We start from the raw sequence: 13,155 nt of genomic DNA, 5'->3' as shown, positions 1-13,155 counted from the left end.
GTGGTGGTGCGCACCTGTGGTCCCAGCTACTTTCTTGAACCCGGGAGGCAGAGGGTGCAGTGAGCCGAGGTCATGCCACTGCACTCCAGCCTGGGCAACAGAGTGAGACTCTGCCTCAAAAAAAAAAAAAAAAAAAAAAGAGAAAAAGAAGAAAAGGCTGGTGCTGGTGCACCCTCACCTGCACCCGCCTTGGCCCAGGGGCCTCCTGTAGTCCCCACTCCCGCCTCTCCCACTGCTTCCCACCTTCCTTCAATGTAGGCAATGAAGTTGAGCTTGGACTAGAACAGGCATCTTGCTCCAATCCTCCTTGTCTAATTTGCAGGGTTTTAACGTGTATTGCATTCACTATGGCACAATGTGCTTTGTCCTTGTCTTGTTAATTTGGCAACACACAGAGCAAACCCATAAATCTCCTCCAGAGTTTACTGAATAGCTTTTCATGTAGTTACCAAATTGTATTTGCCATCTCCCTCAATCTTTTCACATGCATATTTGAAAGAATTATTCAAATGAATGATAACTACATCCTTGGAAAGTGGAGAGCAGTGGGGAGAGGGCTTTGAAGGCTGAGACAGAAAGTCTCGCCTCTGGCAGGCCCCCCCCTCACCCCAGGGGCTGAAGGGGGACCCTCTGTGCACTGACACCCACCCACCCAGACCTCTGGACAAGAGCAGGAAGTGCCTTTAAACATTATACTTGCCGTTCTTTCAGTGCTCTGTTCCTCACTGAGTTCTCCTGGGGAACTAGGAAGGGAATCTGTTTGGTTACCTAATTAAACTTTCCTATTTTTAATCTCATGGTGAATTTGTGCAAAATACAAAGCACAGGGAAATGCCAGTGGCAGCTGCTTCAGCATAAAAGGTGTTGTGTTTGCAGTGGGCATTGTCAAGAGTCTGAAAGCTAAATAGGCCTTCTCTAAAAACACCCTAGAACGTCCCTGAGCATGATTGGAAACATTAGAAATAAATGTACTGCCTTTTACTCTCCAGGGCTACAAAGAATGCTAGAGTGGAGAGAAGAGTCCAGACTCTGAAATAACCTCCTTTGGACACAGAAGCTACCACTGTTGCTTATCAGAAGCAGCAGGCCCTGGGTTTTTCTGGGGCCTTAAGCAGTGAACCCTGGTCAGCTGGCTTGAGTCCCAACCCAAGCCCATCACCACAAGCCTCAAGACAGGAAGATCTCAGTGAAACCTTTCCTCTGATCCAAGTGACATCGTTGTCGCAGGTGTTTGTACATTAAAGCAGAGTGATGAAGGTGTGTGGGTCCACGGAAGAAGTAAAAATACAGCACTAGTTCATATTTTTCCTAGTCTCTCCCTGTCCCCAGGTAAAGTTATACCATGTTCAAGGATGTGCATTTATAGCATAACTGGTTTCATTCCTCAGACCTAACTTTGTGTAGAATAACTCATACCAAAGGTGACTAAGGGCCCATTCCTAGCACTGCTTTGCTGCACACTGAAATGGGAAAAAGAATTCTGAAAGCATGCACAGTGGGAATTGAATAATGAGGTTGTCTTTGAGTAAGTGCTTTTAGCTTGAGTCTTAGTTTCCTCATTTCTAAAATAGGGATAATGCTTGTTTCATAGGATTTTAATTTATGTAAATATATAGTGCTGGACCCTCAGATGTGAGTATTCTTTCTGCTAGCCTTATCTCTCCAACTTTGAAAGCAGCAGTTGTAAACTAGAAGGGAATGCTTAAGGGAAAAACAGTTGCCCAATGTCATCTGACATCTCCCCAGAAATGTACATCGTCCACCTGAGACCACACAGCAGCTATTGCTCTGTCCAGGTCGGCTCTGTAGGTTCCTATGGTAAGGGACCGACATTCCTTTTCACTTAGGTCAGGGGTGTGTGCGGTGGGGAAGAGATGCAGACAGGTTTGCGGAGCGCCACCTTCAGGAGTAAAAGTGGAGTGCAGGGGATGTTAGTGATGCCGTCGGAAACTGCTTAACTGTGAGATTCTGAAACCTTTTTGTAATCATCATTTGTTATTCCACTTTCCCTATTACAATGCAGATACAGAGAAAAACCCTTAAACCAAGAAGAGCTGAGTGATGGGAGCAGCAAGGAAGTGTGTTCTAAGAACTCTTTGAAGGTTAAAATACCACTCCTGAAATAGACCAAACCAGTGAATATATCAAATTACATTGATTGTTAGCATTCAAACTCTTCCACAGCATGACTATAGAGATAGGGAAGGCTCCATTGAGAACGCCTCAAAATTACTATGCATTTAAATACCCCTAGTTATTTACATAATAATGGCTGTCACTTATTGAACACACACTATGGATTTGCATGTTCAAAGCGTTTTACTTGTTTCAACTCATTTAGTCTTAACAACCCTAGGAAATGGGGGCAATTATTACTCTGTTTAGTAATTTGCCAATCTGCTACATGTATGATGTGTGGAGCTGGGTGTGTACTCTTAACCCAAGGACGATGACTGCACCTAGAGAGGAATACATTTTTTAAAAGGTTATTTTAAAAATCTTTAAAAAGGGAAACCTTTAAAATGTTAAAAAAATTAAAAATCCTTTAAAAACACAAAAATGAAAACCATTAACTCTAAAACAGCAACAGAGGCTGAGGTGCAAAGGCTAACAAATAAGGATGTTTAACTAATGAGAGGCCCAACTGCAGATGTTTTGTTTTGTTTTGAGTAAATTCACTATCATAGTTGTTTTTTACCAAACTCCCCTTCTCCCATGCCACTTCATTCATCAGTGAGTATTTTTTTCTTTTTTTTTCATTTTATTATTATTATTATTATTATTATACTTTAGGCTCTATGGTACATGTGCGCAACGTGCAGGTAAGTTACATATGTATACATGTGCCATGCTGGTGCAGTGCACCCACCAACTCGTCATCTAGCATTAGGTTTATCTCCCAATGCTATCCCTCCCCCCTCCTCCCACCCCACAACAGTCCCCGAAGTGTGATGTTCCCCTTCCTGTGTCCGTGTGTTCTCATTGTTCAATTCCCACCTATGAGTGAGAATATGCAGTGTTTGGTTTTTTGTTCTTGCGATAGTTTACTGAGAATGATGATATCCAATTTCATCCATGTCCCTACAAAGGACGTGAACTCATCATTTTTTATGGCTGCATAGTATTCCATGGTGTATATGTGCCACATTTTCTTAATCCAGTCTATCATTGTTGGACATTTGGGTTGGTTCCAAGTCTTTGCTATTGTGAATAATGCCGCAATAAACATACGTGTGCATATGTCTTTATAGCAGCATGATTTATAGTCCTTTGGGTATATACCCAGTAATGGGATGGCTGGGTCAAATGGAATTTCTAGTTCTAGATCCCTGAGGAATCGCCACACTGACTTCCACAAGGGTTGAACTAGTTTACAGTCCCACCAACAGTGTAAAAGTGTTCCTATTTCTCCACATCCTCTCCAGCACCTGTTGTTTCCTGACTTTTTAATGATTGCCATTCTAACTGGTGTGAGATGGTATCTCATTGTGGTTTTGATTTGCATTTCTCTGATGGCCAGTGATGGTGAGCATTTTTTCATGTGTTTTTTGGCTGCATAAATGTCTTCTTTTGAGAAGTGTCTGTTCATGTCCTTCGCCCACTTTTTGATGGGGTTGTCTTTTTCTTGTAAATTTGTTGGAGTTCATTGTAGATTCTCATCAGTGAGTATTAACCCATTCTTCTTACCCAGTGATATAGGTGGAGAAGAAATACAGTCCTTACCCCAGGTAACACTGTTGCCTAATAGAATATTCTCCTGGATTCTTGGCTCAGCCTGTGGAAGTACCTGGGGAACTCTCACACCTAATGCTTATTTTAAATATGCTGACTCCTCTGTCCACAATCAAACATCAATAATCAAATCTGCTGGCAGAGCCAAAATAAATGGTCTAAACCCATAAGCTCGCAGTTACACAGCTTAAAGTAATCAAGTGGGGGAAAAAAAGAATACTTAACAATGCAAATGGAAATTTTAGGGAAAAAGAAGAAAAGCAAAGGTCCAAAAAGCAATGTAGGAGGAGAAACCTGCTCTCTGAAATAGTGGCTTCTCACGCAATGACACAGAACGTCCACATGCTAAATCATGAAGACCATGACAATACGGTGACTGCATCGGAAACAGAGTATTTCATTAAGAGAAAATTATTAGGACAATTGGGTCAGGAAGACACTGCTGTCTAGAATAGTCGGGATACAGCGAAGATTGCTGTTTTACTTCAGCAAGAACAGGGTGGATGCCGCATTGTATTTGTTTGCATCTGTCCTTGAGTCATCCTTACGCCCACGGTCATCGCCACCATGTAGCTAGTGATAATAAGCCTGTGAGATAGGCATTCGGATCATTTCACAACTGTGTATGAAAGACTCTGAAAGAGAATTTGCCCAAATTTTACATATTGTGTCTCATATATATAGTTACCATAGTAATAGGTGCAGGACTGAGATTCAAACACAGCCCTGGAGTACCTGACAGCTGACTGCAATCTCTCCCAATCTGTGCAGGAATTTCACAGAAGCAGAGCATTTCCCCACAATGATCTAAGTTTTCCAGCCTCAACAACTATTAGAGATAAAAATTTCAGCTTCTGTTCATTCAAATCTATTCAATTTATTTTTACAAACAAAATCCTTATTCCTGTTGGCTATGTGGCCCCGTACATTCCAGGCCAGCTAAAGAAGTTAACTAGAAGCGGGATGTGTGGACCCTCGTTCTCTGTGCCCCACTACCTGTCAGGGTGTCATGGACATCAGGGCTCAAAGTTTTGTGCATCCTAGTAAATACCACTGCACCAATATGAGTCTTTTTGATACATTTTTTTTTTTGAGACGGAGTCTCACTCTGTCACCCAGGCTGGACTGCAGTGGCGCAATCTTGGCTCACTGCAGCCTTCTCCTGCCTCAGCATCCCAAGTAGCTGGGATTACAGGCGTGCGCCATGAAGCCCAGCTAATTTTTTTTTTTTTTTTTTTGTATTTTTAGTAGAGATGGGGTTTCACCATGTTGGCCAGGCTGGTCTCAAACTTTTGACCTCAAGTGATCTGCCCACCTTGGCCTCCCAAAGCGTTGGGATTACAGGTGTGAGCCACTGCGCCCAGCCTTTTCGATACAGTTTAAATCAACTGGCAGCCCTCATAATCAGAAAAGAGGATGTCCGTGCCATGTAGCATTACCTTACAAACTCCCTGGATGAGGTCCCTACCAACAATACTCTTAGCCAGACACCTGATCATACTTCAAAAGCACCGGGAACCAACACTATAATGACGGGTTCAGGAAAAAAAAACACTCTCATCATGCCTTAAGTTATGTCTAGTTGTCTTTGACATTTAATTTCAATTTTCATAGGAATTAATCATGGCTCTAACATTTACATTGATACTGACAATGTGTTTATCTTACACAACGCTCATAATGTGACCCACTGAATGCAAACTAGAGAAGTATGATGCTTTTATTTATTTAGCATCTATGGTGCCATATGAGATCAATTTCTTCATTAAAGAAAAACAAACCAGCATAAGAAAAACGAATTAAAAAAATTTTTTTTCTCAGTGGCAGAATCACATAGCTGTTTTGATACAGATTTCCAGTAGGTCTAAAATACTGCTTTGGGAATTGTAAAGATTCCATTACAGAAATACACAGAACAGAGGATAAATACAATCACATTAGTTTATCAGATGGTTGCACTAAACATCCTTTGCCTTACTTTTCCTATAAGAAAAGTTCGCAGGATCAAATAAAAAATTCTACTAGCAGCATACGACTCTGGTTTGGGAGGAAAAAACCCTGAAAGGAAAAGATAAAATCAATAACCTGGTACACTTGCAGTGAAATGCTTTGTCTCTGCAGAAGTTTGTTTGCACGTTTGTGAATATTTCACATAAGGTAAGAAATTTATAATTTCAAAAAAACTGAAGGAATTTGAACACATATTCTTCATAAAAACAAACGATTGCTTTTCAATGCCTTTTTCCCTTGGAACATAAGCTGCTTTAAGAAAGGTGGCGAAAGCTTTAATGAACAACATTTTGTTATTCATCTGAAATACTTGGACAGAAAACTGGCAAATTTGGTACATGGTTCAAGAAGTAAAACGTTATGGATTTTATAAAACCAAGTTAAAACATGCACATTTTCTACTGCCAAATGGCCAATACCTTAAATTGTCTTTAAATCTGAAAGACTAAGGATCTTAGGGGAAAAGCCACTTCTAATACATAACAGTAACACTGCAACAGGAGTAATAAGTAAGTTAATAGAAAGTATTAAGGAAAAACAAAGTAACCACTTAAAAAACAATAAACATTGTTAAAACCTAGAGTTGCATTCCAATTTTAAAAGAAAGTTTAACTATTTAAGTGGATAATGATGTTCATGCTGTTTAAATGTTCTTATGAAAATGATGTTATTGATGCAACACCCGGTATAAAGCACTGCGAATGAACATGCTCAGCAGCGTGTACTTCCAACGAATTCAAAATTACATATCATCATATGAAGAATATCATTCACCAAGGACAGTCCCAAGGCATCTAAAAATCCTAAAGATCTGGACAGACAAAGCAGAGATACCTTTTATTTCTCATAAAGAGTTACACTGTAACATGCCACTCATATTATAGCTACAATCATGCTAGTCACAATTTTTAATCTTACAGAATAAAGCTATAGCATGTGAAATTACAGTATATTTATCTTTTTAAAAATCATTTTTAAAGAATGGCAGATATGTTATTTATTAGAAGCCAAAACCAACAGAAAAATGTAACTGGTAAATGCAGCCAAAATGTATTTGTGGCTAATTAAATGCTGCAACAGAATTTCTTTGGTCCATGAGACTTTAAAAAACAAAAGTTTGGTAAGGGATTCCATTTATCAACAGAAATGAAAGGTTCATGAAAGAAATTCAATACATATTAAAACATTTTAACAGAGTGCTTCTTTTGTGGTTAAATACAAGAAATCTCTCTAATAAATAATGGGTGTAAACAGGTAAAAAAAACTCAAATGAATTAAGATGTTTTAATATGAATGTCTAACAATCCTCTTTTGAAGGACATCGAAAACTACCAGATTTTCTTTTAATGTCAACTGAAATGCAATTATGATTTCTTCTATTAACATACTAGGATTTACTGCTTGAGATCAGCAAACTATGGCCCACAGGCCCAATCTGACCGGCTTCCTGTTTCTGTAAATAAAGTTTTATTGGAACACAGCCACACTCATTTACATGTTATCTGTGGCTGTTCTTATGCTATAAAGGCAGACATGAGTAGTTTTTACAATGGCATTTGAAGTCCATATGATTCCTGTATTATTTACTATCTGATCCTTTACAGAAAAAGTCAACCCCTGCCCTAGGGGGCTAAGACAGTGTATGTTTCTTTACTTTTATTAACACTCTGTTTTCTCTTATTCTAATGCATGTGTGTAATTCGTCTCTTTTTAATACCTCATTTTATTTGTTGGTGTATACCTTGGAAACTTAACTGTTAGCTGAATTACCATATTTAATATATTTATGCCCAGCCAGAATCTGTTTGATTTCAGGTCACGTGGGAATTCTCCAGGAGTTAGATGACAATAAAATGGGTGCACCACATACCAACAGAATGGCCAGAAAACTGTACATCTTATTTTATCTTGAATAAGGAAGTTGGAGAGCAAAAAGAATAATGAAAACCAAACATACTTTAAAGTAAATACCATTGTAAATCAGAGGGAAAACAGCTTGAGAGTTCTGAAAACACACACACACACACACGCACACACACACACACCCAGAGCCATCCTCCAACCTGTCACAAACTAAGAGCTATAACATAAGCAAAGTATATTTGTTTTATAAATATATTACTGTCTATATACATATAGATACATCCATAGAACATGTTAAATAATCATTTGTATAATCAATACTACTTTAAGTTTTTTGTGTATTTTAAAATTACACATTCTATTAAAAATATCAAAATAATTCTTTGAAAATACCAAGAATAAAACCAGTGAAGAATTGCTTTCCATCCAAGTGGTTCTAAATCTTATCAATGGCCATCCAGACCCCAGACTTGGTCGTTCACAACTCAAAAGAAACATAGTTTAATTAGAGAAAAGTTAGCCATCAGAAGCACTCCCCCCAACCCCTGTTTTTAATACCTCATAACAAATACATATTTGTGTATATAGATATACATAAAATACTCTTCAGTTATATTACATATTCTCATAAATGAATTTTCATAAAAACACAAAGTTCAAGTTTACACCAGTATCAAATATATTATACTGGTGCGCATTTCTTCCAAATGTGTAAGTCAATGACCAACTCTTATCAGGATATATAGAGAGATCATAAAAACAAGACTGAAAACATCTGTATCCCATGCAAGAAAGGAGGAAATACTAAGGGCCAGTATTTGGCCAGTTGGGTACTATTCCCTCTGGACTAAGACACAGAGACAACAGACTGGCTAATTACTGTGTAAAGTACAGTCAACTGTCAATTATTCAGGAGCAAAATACTCCAGTCTGAATTCTTTTTTTTTTCGATCAGTTGACCATTTCTGGCAATTTCACTTATTAACAGATCTCTCTGGTTATTTATTAGCAAGTCTGGTAAAAGATTTGGTTAGAGAGAAAGTTTTGGCTAAAATGAAGGCTTGTGATCAGCTATGGATTTAATTTAATGATGGACTCCTTTGACTTATTGCTTTAGATAAGTAAGAATTTGCTGTACCTAAAGTCTGCCAATTATCTCGTTCTACAGCTCTGAACGCAACATTGCTGCTTCAAAAAAGGGGACAAATTGTCCTCTTCACATAAGAAAACTGCTATTTTTAAACTCATAATTAATTACACTGAAGGATTTAGTGTGGGTAGTTCAGAGCTATTCACTTCAGTAGAGGTGGCAGCTGGCTACACTATTTTCCCATAATTTAAAATCCACGAGGCAATGACAAATAGTCAGCTAATAACACGAGGTCAAATTCAAAGTGTCACACACATCTCACCTAAGATCTCATTTAAATAAATGTAAAATTTGGCGAATGTTCAAATAATTAAAATGGTAAAATGAAGAAAATGGAAGCAAAACCTACATGTATAATTTAAAAGTGATTTCATACTAAAAAAAAGTCTTAGAATATGACTAAAATAAAAGATATTACACATTTGTAACCCTGTTTTTGGCACTGAGTTAGCCTCTACATTTAAACTTGCTTTATAGTGACCAAATCAAGGAGAACAATTTCACATGCGAGTAGGGTTGCTTTCAGACAGACACCACTCAGAATGGGTTGTGTGGCTTCACCCATATTATTTCTGGGTACAGATGAGTGCCACGCTCATTTCAAACACAACAGCAATAATTGTGTAGAATACCACTTTCCTGAATTAAGTTTGCTGAACACGGTTCAGATTATTGGTTATGTCAATATGCACAATGCCTTTTAGAAGCATTTACTGTATACCCAAATCCTACTTCGTGCAACACACAGTGTCACACAAGTAGTGAAAATGTTATCCTAGTCAAAGGTGCTTGGACATTATTTTCAGGCAGCATTTTACCTTTATTTTAAGTTCACACTAGGTAAGTTTTAGGAGAAAGAAAATGCCAATAAATTTATTTAATGTGTTTTAATATATTATATAAAACTAAGACAGACACTTTCATTTATCTAAATTGTTATTTTTATTTTCTAACCTATTCTAGACCTCAATTTTACTTTAAAAATTTGTATTTAAATAAGGGATAAAATGTTGCCCAAAAGTCTAATCATAGTTACATACTTGTGTTTTAACTAGATCTACAAATCAAAATAGTTCTTATAGTTAAAAAGATACAATTTGTATCAACAGTAAAAGGTACTTTCTGGTTTTTCAGGGCTTCACTTCAAACTGTAGCATGTAGAATAATCAGAATAGCCAGGGCATCTAAGCAGACTACAGAAAAAGATCTGAATGCATCTGTTACATGAAGTACAATTCAAAACCTGGACGCAACAGTCAAGTGACGTCAATCACACAACTGTCTGCCACTGACTGCAAAATCTATCTTCAACTCCACAGAAATGTATTCACCGCTAGCAAAACCCATGACTTTGAAACCAGAAATATCCCTTACTAATACTAGAACAGACCTTAGTCTGTATCTAAAACTACACTATTTGTGGCAAGAGTCTGGCCTTAATAATATAACAGGCCCCCCAAGAAAACTACCTTCAGGAAAATGGAAAATATACAATATCTTACAAAAATTTTAAGTTACCATTTACAACTCCTCCATCACCATTTCTATAGTGCAGTATCAAGAAATGTTGCATATCCTCAACACATAAACCCACCTCAGGCCAGCCTTGATAAATAGCAGGAAAGCTAAAGAGTATGTTAAATATAAAAGTTGCATTGTGAATAATTAGATTCATTAAAAACAGGCAAGTGCTGTGAAAGGGTTGTTTTATCCAGTATTGTTGTGCCCCAAAACAAAAAGACAGACATATTAAAAATACAGGTTAATGGAAATCTAGGAATTCAGTTCCACTTCTACTGTCAAGAAGCACATCATAGCTGGATAACAAAGCTCTAACCTGTAACAGTTACAGCTTTTGCCTTATTCATTTTTAAAAAATGGAAACATTTTTCCATTGATTGCATCTGCTTTCTTTTAAATTGACCATATTAAATTAACTAATTTCTTAACAGAAAAAGAAAATCCAAACAAAAATAACACATCGAAAAGTGCCATATTGTAAATCATTCTAATATATACTGTAACCCATTTCAACATAAAACTGGTAACTTACATTTTGTTTAAAATATAAAGTCAGTGCTGTAGTATATCTTTGTTTCTATAAATAATGATTATAGCACAAAGAAGCCCACTTTCCCCAAATAAAAATAACTTAAAAAGCTGTAAAAGAGTCTAACTAAGCTTGGCTCGAAAAAACAGTTTGCTAGGTCTAGTCAAATGTCCCACATTCTGAAAGTATTGTAATTGCTTGCAATTGGATAGACAAACACCAAGTTAATAAAACACAAAACAAGGATAAAAAGTGCTGCGTATAAACCCCTGATGCACCAAAGATTAATATCAAAGATCACAGAAACATCTATTAAATCAAACTGGAAAAATTTCCAGCCAAGGATATAGCTTTAAAAAGGAAATGTTAAAAAAAAAGTTTAAATGTAAAGCAATCCCGTGATACTTCCACCATGTGGGGCTATACATACAGATTCCATGATACAGTATTTCACATAAATGGATACTATATAACCTCCTTGCTGAGAAGGAGATCACATGTGCTATTGTAGCAAACCTCCCTCAGCATTTGAGCTGAACAAAAAACTACTAAACACCACAAAGATGCATCATCTTTCAATAACCCAGCTGGGATTTCTCCACTAAAATGGCTGCGGCGAGCTGCTGGGCGTCTGTCATGTGAGGATTCCTTTTCATGACAATTCTCACAAGGTCAGGTGGGAAGATGTTGCACAAATTGATATAAATCTTTTCTCGGTTGTCTTGATACCTTGGGGGATCTTGCGGCATTCCACAGTATGGGATCCGCCAGGCTGGCTCCTGCTGCTCAGGGAGGCTCTGGAAGGTGAACTGCTCATAACACGGCTGTGTGGAGTTATCGGGCAAGGAATAAGTCTGCCGGTACCCATAGGCGTCGATCCCATAACCTGGCCTCTCCCAGCTTCCCAGGCCTTCCTGGCGGGAATAAGGCTTTCTTTGTCGTGAAGGAGAACTGTCATAAAGTCGAGAGTCAGAGATGCTGTCTATTCTCGTGGCCACCAAGGACCTCCCTAGGTGTGGTGCCTTAGAGTGTGCTGAACTTGGAGGAGAGGGGTAGTCGCCAGGACAGCTGGACCGGGCGCCCACAGCGGAGTGCTGCAGGTGCAGAGCCAAGTGCGGAAGAGGAGGCTTGTGATGGAACTTTGGTTCTTCGTGACTGTAACTTTGCCCTCTGGTTAAGGGGTCGTGGAAATTCTGGAGGAACGGTTGAGGATTAAGGCGGCTGTGAGGGTGCATGTGTTGACACTTCAAATTCTCCTCTAGCTGTGGGTCGGGGGAGCTGACATAGGACCGGTCATTGTAACCCACGTAGGAGTCACTGCTCCCACAGCTCATGCTCCCTTCACTGCTGCAGTCAGAAGCTACGGAACTTATTCTATAATCTGTGTCTAAGGAGAAACGCCTTTCAGGGCTTCGTGGGCCTGAGAGACTCAGATTTGAGTATGCATTCAACATGGAATAATATCCGATGTCGACAGGTGAGTCGCATTTTGGATACTGCTCATGAGGCATTGGCGTTCCATGATTTTTGGTTACCATCATCATTGAAGGATATTGTCCCTGTGGTCTTTGATCCTGAGGGGGGAAATGAACTCCAGATGGAAGGCCATTGCTTAAAGATGTAGTGCTTTGGGGTTTTGCAGTAGAAGTAGCTGGGATGCTAACTAAGGAAGGTACAGACCTGGTTTCCAATTTGTTTTTGGTGGGAAGCTTTTCTTCTAGGTCTTGGTAGACTTGAGTCCTTATGCTTGGATCTGATTGCCTCTTTGGAGCACCTCGTTTGACATCAGAAGTGCTATCAGCCTTGGTGCTACAAGGAACACTGTTGCTTTTCACCAGTCCTCCTTCGTTTGCAGTTTTGGCTGCCGTATTTCTAGACATAGCACGGAGTTCATCAGCCACTGACCGCTGTGGCTGACTGCCCCTTTCGGGATGGTAATATTTGCACTTGTGTCCATAGGTACACTTCTTTCCTAAGAAGAGTAAAATTAATTAGGCAAAGGAGCACACCATCAGATCCTGAAAACTCAGTTTGGCCCTATGATTTTAACTTGTAGAAGAGACAATGATAGAAATGGGAGCTGTGCTAAGTGTCACCCTGTTCTTTACTCTTGAGAAACGTCACTTCTCAGTCTTCTCATTTCTTTACTATCAAGAACAGGAGGAAGTTGGCTGAATAAGTAATAATCACCTCCAGAACTTTTTTTTGAGACAGGGTCTTGCTCTGTCACCCAGGTGGAGGGCAGTGGTGTGATCTCAGCTCACTGCAACCTCTGCCTCCTGGGTTCAAGCAATTCTTATGCCTCTGCCATCTGAGTAGCTGGGATTACAGGCATGCACTACCATGCCTG

At 38.9% G+C, this 13,155-nt stretch overlaps 1 protein-coding gene across 5 annotated transcripts in view; it reads right to left on the bottom strand.

Annotated features, from left to right (window-relative positions):
• Positions 1-3,024: 3,024 nt before the first annotated feature.
• Positions 3,025-13,155, bottom strand: part of ZC3H12C (zinc finger CCCH-type containing 12C) — an 84,965-nt gene continuing 74,834 nt past the window's right edge. For all 5 annotated transcript variants that reach the window (XM_054437437.2, XM_054437436.2, XM_054437433.2 and 2 more), the window contains exon 6: positions 3,025-12,777. In XM_054437437.2, coding sequence (XP_054293412.2) covers positions 11,381-12,777 — 1,397 coding nt within the window. In that variant the 3' untranslated portion in view covers positions 3,025-11,380. The remainder of the gene's footprint in view (positions 12,778-13,155) is intronic.

The sequence above is a fragment of the Pongo pygmaeus genome, chromosome 9 (assembly GCF_028885625.2).
Source record: "Pongo pygmaeus isolate AG05252 chromosome 9, NHGRI_mPonPyg2-v2.0_pri, whole genome shotgun sequence".
NCBI classification, from domain to species: Eukaryota; Metazoa; Chordata; class Mammalia; order Primates; family Hominidae; genus Pongo; species Pongo pygmaeus.
The sequence above is the reverse complement of the archived record's forward strand: the minus strand, read 5'-3'. Positions and strand labels throughout refer to the sequence as shown.